At 41.2% G+C, this 9,023-nt stretch overlaps 1 protein-coding gene across 1 annotated transcript; it reads left to right on the top strand.

The window, feature by feature from the left end:
* Window positions 1-1,084: 1,084 nt before the first annotated feature.
* Window positions 1,085-5,380, top strand: LOC121618208 (tetratricopeptide repeat protein 9A). Its single transcript, XM_041953567.1, has 3 exons — window positions 1,085-1,702; window positions 2,088-2,270; window positions 4,509-5,380. Exons 1-3 carry the CDS (start codon window positions 1,225-1,227, stop codon window positions 4,589-4,591), a joined length of 744 nt encoding a protein of 247 aa, XP_041809501.1. The 5' UTR covers window positions 1,085-1,224; the 3' UTR covers window positions 4,592-5,380.
* Window positions 5,381-9,023: the final 3,643 nt, after the last annotated feature.

Genomic DNA, 9,023 nt, shown 5'->3' with positions numbered 1-9,023 from the left:
CCTATTAAAGATCTTGCAAACAAGCATCAGATGAAGCATTACGCAATCAGCCATATGTAATAGCTTTCATGGTCCATGGACTTTATTTCTGATCAGCTGCATTTGCTCCAGAGAGCTGGAATTCCAGAGACACACCCAGACAGTTGTTCACTGCCCTGTGAGTGTGACGGGACAGATGGATTTAAGCATGGTGAATACACAAGCTTACACGCACTCCAGTGTTGTTGATGAAATGGTGGTCATAATGAGAGGCTCTTTTGCCAGGGCAAAAAGAATGGCCGTATTCATCACCTAGCTGTCTGCTCTCCCCTTCATAATAGAGGTTCATAACGCTATTACCCTGCATAAATCCAGGTCCAAATGACATCATAGCCTGTCATTAGGGACTGTAGCCTGTCATGAGTCTGTCCAATGCGAGCAATCAGGGGGAACAGCAGGCTGCTCGGGCAAGAGCCGACAAGCTGGATGATCTTTATCTGATTCATCAGAGTAGAGATGACTGCATTCCTCCAATCTGAGATAAGAGGAAGAGACTAAGAGGAATATCTAAGTGGAAGGAGGGGTTGATGTTCTCTTACTGTAAGATATTCTGTTTAAGGAGGCTGAAATATTGCCAATTTCCAAATGAACTTGCATGGAAGGCCCAGAGAGACAGAGAGAAATCTGATAAAATGAGTCATTGTTCATTAGTTTTTTTTGCCTGTAATAATACAAGACATACAAGATAAGGAGCACAAAATATAATGAGGTATAATTAGGCAGGATTATATTTACTGAAAACATTTATGATGAAAAATAAATGATTTTTTTTGTCTATTCAGATTAAATAAGCTTGATTGCAATTTCCCTTTGTGAATAAAACATAACTCAGAGTACCTACAAAGAAAACATTAGCAGTCTGGTTTTAAATAAAGCTGAGTACAGTTTGCAAACAAACTGATAATGAAATCATCTCCAAATGAACTGATGATCAAACCTCTCCTCTTCCTGGTGGAGGACCCCCATGGGACCACTGGCCTTGTATTTATCGACCAATCGGCTCGTCGGAGGGGTGAAGAACAGGCTACAACGGAGGAGCGCGCATCGCGCAGGACTGCGCGCAGAGAAGACGTAGCTGCGACACTGGCGAGTCGAAACGGCCGAGAAGATGCAGTGAAGGAGCCTCTGTTGAGCTGTTAATTTACAGCCGGGTGTCAGGGCAGCTACAGTCAAATAACGTCGAAAATGAGCGTGATCCAGACCGGGCACGACGGCAGGGTGGACGGTGGCAGAGGCAGCCACACCGACAACGGCGGCGGCTCCCCGAGGCTCCAGCCGTGCGCTCAGCCTCCCAACAGCAGCAGCAGCCGGACCAAAGATGCCAGATACCAGCAGCAGCAGCTCCAGCAGCAGCGGCATCATGGTGGGTCGATGCTGAAACAACCGTCTCACAACGAGCCAGCCGACGTCGTGAGACGGGCGCTGGATTTCAAGTGCCAAGGCACCCAGTGCTACAAGGATAAGAAGTACCGGGAGGCGATTGGCAAGTATCACCGCGCTCTGCTGGAGATTAAGGGGCTGTGCAGGGTGCTGGGGGATCCGGACACCAGCTCCAAGCCCCCATCCCCGCTCCTGCCGACCATCAGCAAGTCCACCACGCTGACAGACGAGCAGAAGGGGGCCATGGAGAATGCGGAGCTGGAGTGTTACAACAGCTTGGCCGGTAAGAGACGTTTCTGTCACACACACACACACACACACACACACACACACACTCTACACTTATCTGTTCTCTTTTCAGCAGAGAAAGATACTGGGAATACTCCAGAGCTCATGAATGATTCATCAAGAGATGAGTCATTCTCAGGCTTACCCCACTATCCCCTCACGTTCTTTTGATATCCGCCTCATATTTTTTCACCCCTTGGCAAATTCAGTCATTATGTTTGTTATATATTAAAGAATGAACCAAAGAATCCATCCCGTCTCGGTGCCTGACTAGTCAAACATTAGTACTTCTGCTGTACAATGAAATTCTACCATTGGCTCATGCAGTGTTATCACTAACTTTTCCACCCCTCCCGTCTCCTCATGTTCTCCTACTCTAGCCTGCCTGTTGCAGATGGAGCTGGTGAACTATGAACGTGTGAAGGAATACTGTCTGAAAGTGCTACACAAGGAAGGGAAGAACTTCAAAGCTCTGTACCGATCCGGTGTGGCCTATTACCACCTTGGAGACTTCCAGAAGGCCCTGTACTACCTGAAGGAGTCACACAAACAGGAACCATCAGGTCAGGACTGAGCCTCAGCATCGTCTCAGTGGTTCATTCGATCACACTGTTGTGTGTCTGTTTTCTTCCTCACCACAGGTTACCGCGTTGATGGTTCATTAGACCGCAGTTACTTGTTTGATTTGGCTCGTTGAAAGGAATCACATCCGTTTGTGTGCTTACTCGTGGACCTGCTTAAGACTCTTATGTTGATGGTGATTTAATTAGAAAATGAATTGATTAGTCGATTGCTGGGAATTGTAATTAATTAAATCAACTTAAAACAGAAGCTGCACAAATGTGAAGAAGTGCTTGATTTTCCCTATTTTATACCCTTATGAATTGAATACTGTGTTATACGCCTGTGGTGGAAAGTACATTCGCTCAAAGATGATTAAGTACAATTTTGAGGTATTTGCACTTCCATTTTCTACTACTTTCTACCTCAGCAGGAAGTACTGTACAGTACTTTTCACAACACAGATATGTGCTTTAAACCAGATATGAGGTAGTTAAAACTCGCTCCACCTAGAACAGGTACAGCATTAAAATGCCTCAGTAATAAAAGTCCAATAATATGATATAATAAAACTTCAATGAGAGCCGTTCTGCTTGATGAGTACTTTTAATACTTTAAGCATGTTTTGCTGATAATGGAGTATTTTTGCATTGTTGTATGGATACTTTTGTAAAGAATCTGAATACTTCTTCCAGCACTGTTTTTGGATATCTGACTAAGCATCTTTAAGGTGTTACTCTGTGCCCTGGTAACTTGTGATGGGTGTTAATTATGGGCAAGTAAGCAAATGATGACTCAGTAATATGTAGAATGTGGTGGTGGATTCCCACAGATCTGACCTGGGGTCACTGAGATGAGCTGGCTGAAAGCATCACATAGACCGCAGCAAATTTAGCTGGGATTGTGTCAACTGAATAGAGAAATTCTACATGCTGCAGCTGTCAGTTGCTGGCCTGTCTCATACCTGTGTAGGTGTAGTGTTAACGACCCTGAAGCAGGTGAATGTAAAGGCTCAGTGGGGCAGGTAAAGGACTCAGGTGAATGTTGATGTTTCAAAGTTGGGTTTGATAACAGGTGGTCAGTCAGGTTCAGGTAAAGCAAAAAAGACAAGGCATGCAGCAGGCAAGAGGTCCTAACAGGCAGCAAAAAACTGGTAACTAGGAGGTTACTAATAAAACTAGCAAGACTGTTCTATTCAAGTGTCCCAGTAATCCATGATCCATGTGTTACAGTGAGCCAGCATGCACAATATCAGGACCATGACACTGAAACAGCTAATGGAATCTAGACATAATTTATTTAGTATTTACACTTCTGCTTTACCTGCTGTGACATGCGACTTCCAGCTGGGACCTGAGGGAAAGGGACAGGTATATATGCGAAGGAGCTAATTAAGGTATTGGAAACAGGTGCACAGGTAGGTGTGGAAGTCAGGTAGTGACTGACGGTGAGAGGCACTGTAAACTACAGCAGGATGGGGGAGGAACAGCTGGCTAGCGACTGGCAGACTGACTAAATCCTTCAGATCTAAAAAACCTGTTGAATGTATTTAATCCCTCATTAAACATTTGCAGAGCTGATTTTTAGTCGGCATTTTGAATCCAGCGTTGTTTACATCCAAGTTTACTAGCTTACAGTCTTCTTCTTCTCCACCTTTGTCTGCACATTGCTATGCTTCTTTGCATGTTACTACCACCTGTAGTGTAGTGGATTAGTCTCTAAATCACAAACATGTTCATCTCTGTAGTACTACAGTGGATGTATGTGTTTTTTGAGTAATCATTAAAGACTATTCGGTTTGTTCAAAAAAATAGGACTTGGCCTACTCACCTCCTTTGCAATGTGAAGGTGGAATTCATCACCTTGGGAAAAATTCCACCTCGGACAGCCCTCTTCAGCTCAGATCTTCAACTGGTTCACTGTAGTCATAGAAAATGTACAATAACTGCAGTTTTGTCCATGTTTCACTTGATTGACGACATCATTGTTTGCCAGTGTTGGTCCAGTAAAAAAAACATTTCAGAACCACACAGGATAAAAATCACAGTGAATCTGGAAACAAAATCATGTTTATTCATAGTGTTTTAAAAAAATATTTTCAAAAACGAGTTCCTGTGGCTACTTTACGATGTCACATGTACCACCAAGTTCAGTTTAGGTGGAAGATTTATGAGCACATTGATGCACATTTCCTGCCTGGGCAGGAAATAAATCAGTCTTTTCCTGCCTTTGTTTTCCAGACACCAATGTCATCCGCTATATCCAGCTGACAGAGATGAAGATTCGCCGGAATGCCCAAAGGGACAAGAAAGAGGCAACATAAGTACTTGCTGTCTGATGACTTCTCACCCGTCATAAATTTCAGCCCGACTGTGTGCCACCCAGACCTCACACACCATGAGTCAGAGGTCTTGGTTTCACACAATGTTTGTTTGCTTTGCCTTGCACAGCATCTGGTGGCCAGTTACGTGATTGAACTACATCATTGTGTGCTTGAAGCATTTTTTAAGAATTGTACTTGATACTGAGTTTATGTCTCCAAACCGCCAAATTTATCTATTATGAATCCCAAGTATTTTTTAACCTCTACAAACTGATGCACTGCCAGTCCAAACATTGCACACACAGGCCAACACTTGTGATAGAGACAGGAGCAACAAGATCCTTAGAGTGAATCCAGCATGTCTGCAGGCGAGTGTAACTGTAATTTAGCACGTGCCCTCGCACAAGATGTCTTTTCAATGGCATGGTGTAAATGAGTAACAACCACCTACACTTCTGTCACCATACTTTGATTTTGAAAGTACAACAAAAGACATTTTTTTATACTCTCAATTATATCTGAAGTGACGGTGCTTTCAGTAAGCAGGTTTTGCAAAATGCGCAGGCAAGGACATCAAGAGCACATGGTTGCTAATTGCAGTACGAATTTAAGAGACATATCACAAAATGTAAATATGCTACTTTATAGAAATCACAGAAAATATAATGGAGAGGTGAGCTATTTGTGTTTGTTAATGCCAAAACAAAGCACTTCATTCACAGCATTTTCTGTATCAACAAATGCTATATGTTTACTGTATGCGTGTAATAAATGTGTCTATTGATTGAAGTACTTTTTTGTTGTGCTGCAGCAGTTTTCCCTTTAGTTTTGAATTTTTCCCCCATGTCCTGAAATGCTGTTGAAAGCACATGTGTAAATAAATAAGTGAAGCACAGCTGATTGAAATGATTTTACATATATATTTTTGCTACCTGGGGGCTGCAGAAACTGGCTGTGAACACAACACTATGATATAATCACCATTTAAGTTTATATGGCGTACAGCCTTTTAAGACGGAGCACCATTAGCATTTACCTGGAGTTGTATTTCTGGCTGCCTGATCAGTGTAAGTCCAATATTTACAGCCTTTTAGCTCTGTTTTTGGTCTCTACCTACTCCTGAGGGAAATATGAGGGTCCTTTGGTGCTTAGTGTTCCACTATGCTCACCAGCTAACCGTTAACCCTGTCTGCTTTTGTTTCTCTCATATCATATAGCATTACCCACATTCAAGTCACAATGGTAACTAACCATTTCTTACTCATGGGACTTCTGAAGATATTCCTGGATTTGTCAAAGACTCTTCTAACCATCTGGATGAAAGAATATTCTGTCCACAGCATTATGAAAAAGTTGAAAAAGTCTTTGGGGAATCTGGCATTACCTTTAGACGAGCTGTAAGACTTGTTCAACAACTGACAAGGTTCTTCAAATATCACTGGCAAATTATTAAATGGATGCACAGCTCTGTTACTAAATGTAATGCTAATGCTAATACATAACAAGCTGTTACAGTCTCCACTAACTCACTAAGGAAAACATGAGTCTCTTACATTAGCTGCTAGCGAAATGTTTCACTCCAACTGCTAACTGCTAAATCTGTCTGTCTGCTGTTTGGTGCTATGTAGCCCCCCATTACTATTCACCCAACACTAAGTTTGGTTAAAACATACATTGTTCTTTTTATACATAAAAAAGCACTATTTCAAATCTCCAACTCCTAAGGGAAACTGCTAGCTTAATGTCCCCCTACAGAATATCTGTAGCCTGCTAACGGCTAAGTCTGTGTGCTGTGATGCTAATGCTAATACTTAAGGAGCACAAACAGTTGCTAGTCTGAACTAACTCCTTAGGGAAATATGAGGCTATTTAGCTGCTAAATGCTCCACTTTCTCCACCAGCTAAGCTAACTTTGTCTGCTATTTGGTGCTAAACAAATAGTGCAGAGAAATTCATAGCTTTTTGTTTTGTAACAACAAATAACTCTGTGAGAGCAGTGCAAGTGGGCGAAACAGTAACAAGTTGGGTTAATAAAAGCAATGAGCTGAAAGAAACACAGAGGGCTGCTAAGTAAAAATACAGATTAAAGCTATTTTTATATCCATTAATTCAACACGGAAACAAGAGATTTAATTGAAATAATGACCCAGTTGGATTGTTTACTATGATTTTACTTAAATCAGTGTGTTCCAGTGCAAATACAATTCAGTCAGTAACAGTATTATTCCCAGTGTGAACAATGTCCATCAGCAACAGTAAGATCAGCTTATTCGTGGTAACATTTCAGACAGATAATGACGCCTTGGCTACACCTCAGAACGAGAGCTTTGTTTCAACTAGCACCCTTAGTTGAAATACTGAGTTTGTACTGTACATTGAGCATGATCACATTCTGCACAGTCGTCAGAGAAAAAGCATTCACATTTACACGTATGTCACACTTGGAATAAAGACAGGTCGAATCTCAGAGGATGCGGTACTCCAGGCTGAGAGGTCACTTGACATTCAAAAATAAAATGAGAGAAACAGGCATTAAGACCAGAGTCAGATAGTATTTTTCAAACAATTGATGATTAATTAGCTCTTTCTTGACCTGCTAGTTTAACAGTTAATGTGTAGGATATATCACCTCTGACAGCACCAGTAACCGGACACCTGAAATTCCCCCAGTATTGTGAATTTCCTTGTCAAACAGGCCAAAATAACTAATAAGTATAAGTAAATTATTTGAAATTAATATTTAACCCCAGTCCAGGAAAGACAAACACAAGTAGAATGTGGAAACAAAAAATAACCAATGTGCACAACCCAGTTCGCATGCAGTTAGCTCAGGTAAATAACTTTTTTGACTGTTGGATTTGGGGTGCAATTAATGACAATTTTTATCATTGATTAATGCATCAGATTGAAATATTGAGATACTGAGCCTGCTTTAGGTCTAATTGTGTGCGCTTTTGGTCTCTAGCTGGATTGAAGCTACTTGTACCCTTGTTAAAGACGTAAAAACAAAACAAAAAAAACCCAACAACCTGATGATGATTTAAAATGCATGAAACCAAACCAATGAATATGAAGCAAGTCAAACGTGGCTGCATTTTGATGGAAGCCACTCTAAAAACATTCATGGACAAAATTGTCAAAAATCAAGGCAAACACATTGAATTATAAAAATAAACCGTCATAACAAATTCATTGATAAATAAAATTCAATAAATCATTACAAATATAAACAATCAGGAGTGAACTTCCACATGCCACCAGGGCCTGCTTCACCTGTGTGCCATTCGACGCTCATGCAGTTTGACGCTTACATACTCAAACACATACGTTACATCTCTCATCCTGTCTTGGTCAACAATTTATGAGGCAAACAATTTACACAATTACAGATACAAAGTTCCCTTTTTTAGTTTGGAGAAATGTTTCTCAACCGGCGTGTCGGGATCCAAACAAGCTGCTCTGACAGGGTCACAAACAAAGAACGAACTCGAGAGGGAATCAAAGAGTTCTTTGATATATTTGGTTGCGACTTTCTGACAGTGTTTTGATCCCAATTCAAACCTCAGCAGTAGTGACATTCTTCTTTTAAGTACAGTTTAGGATACAGGGCTCGAGACCAAGTCAGACATTATTGCACTGACACTGTTTCAAGACTAATGCAAAGAAGTGCTCATACTATACAACATCATCCCCCATCCCTGGAATATTACGCTGTACAAGTGATCGGTGATGACAGGTGCTCAGTACGTAACAGGAGTCCATCGGCCACTAACACAGGAGAGTGAATTTTGCAAATGAGTTCAAATAATGCAATGCTTTTTACACACAAACCCACAAATAATCAGAGACCGCGTTTTGAGACAATGGAAAAAACCTGAAGCTTTACATTCATGACGCTTTCCAAAAGTGCACTTCACTAAATGCACAATCTTGAACTCAAGCTTGAAATTAAGAAAAGCACATAAGCTTTGTGAAGCTGTCAATGCCATTCTGCTATAAAGCCATTAATCCGCTTATTCCAAAAGAAAAGAAAGCCTTTACCTCTTGAATGACAAATGACAGGGTTTCTGTAAGCGACAGAAATCAAGAAAAAGGGATACTCCGTCCCTCTAGTGCATTAACAACCAGACCTGGCTCAAATAGGATTTTCAAATACTTGATGCCAAATTGGAGGATTTTCATCACAAATGGTGACACAACAAATGTCAGAAAGGTAAAATATTCACAATAAATGTCTTCCTGTAATTTAGTGACAACATTGTAGAAGGGGAAAGGTGAACCACCCCCTTTAAGTACTAATTAAGTCAAAAACAGATTCATTTGTAAGTACTAATTGGCCCAGACCTGTAACAATCCAAAGGCTAGCAGCAGGGACAGTCCCCTCCTTGTGTTGGAACGTGATGGACCGGGCCTGTATGCACATGGGGCTGAA

The sequence above is a fragment of the Chelmon rostratus genome, chromosome 15, assembly GCF_017976325.1.
Source record: "Chelmon rostratus isolate fCheRos1 chromosome 15, fCheRos1.pri, whole genome shotgun sequence".
Taxonomy (NCBI): domain Eukaryota; kingdom Metazoa; phylum Chordata; class Actinopteri; order Chaetodontiformes; family Chaetodontidae; genus Chelmon; species Chelmon rostratus.
The sequence above is the reverse complement of the archived record's forward strand: the minus strand, read 5'-3'. Positions and strand labels throughout refer to the sequence as shown.

Bases quoted from the DNA above. Each gene is read 5' to 3' on its own strand.
- LOC121618208 (XM_041953567.1), top strand. From the start codon at position 1,225: ATGAGCGTGATCCAGACCGGGCACGACGGCAGGGTGGACGGTGGCAGA. The intron at 1,703-2,087 runs GTAAGAGACGTT...CTCCTACTCTAG, and splicing joins GTGTTACAACAGCTTGGCCG to CCTGCCTGTTGCAGATGGAG. The intron at 2,271-4,508 runs GTCAGGACTGAG...TTTGTTTTCCAG, and splicing joins ACACAAACAGGAACCATCAG to ACACCAATGTCATCCGCTAT.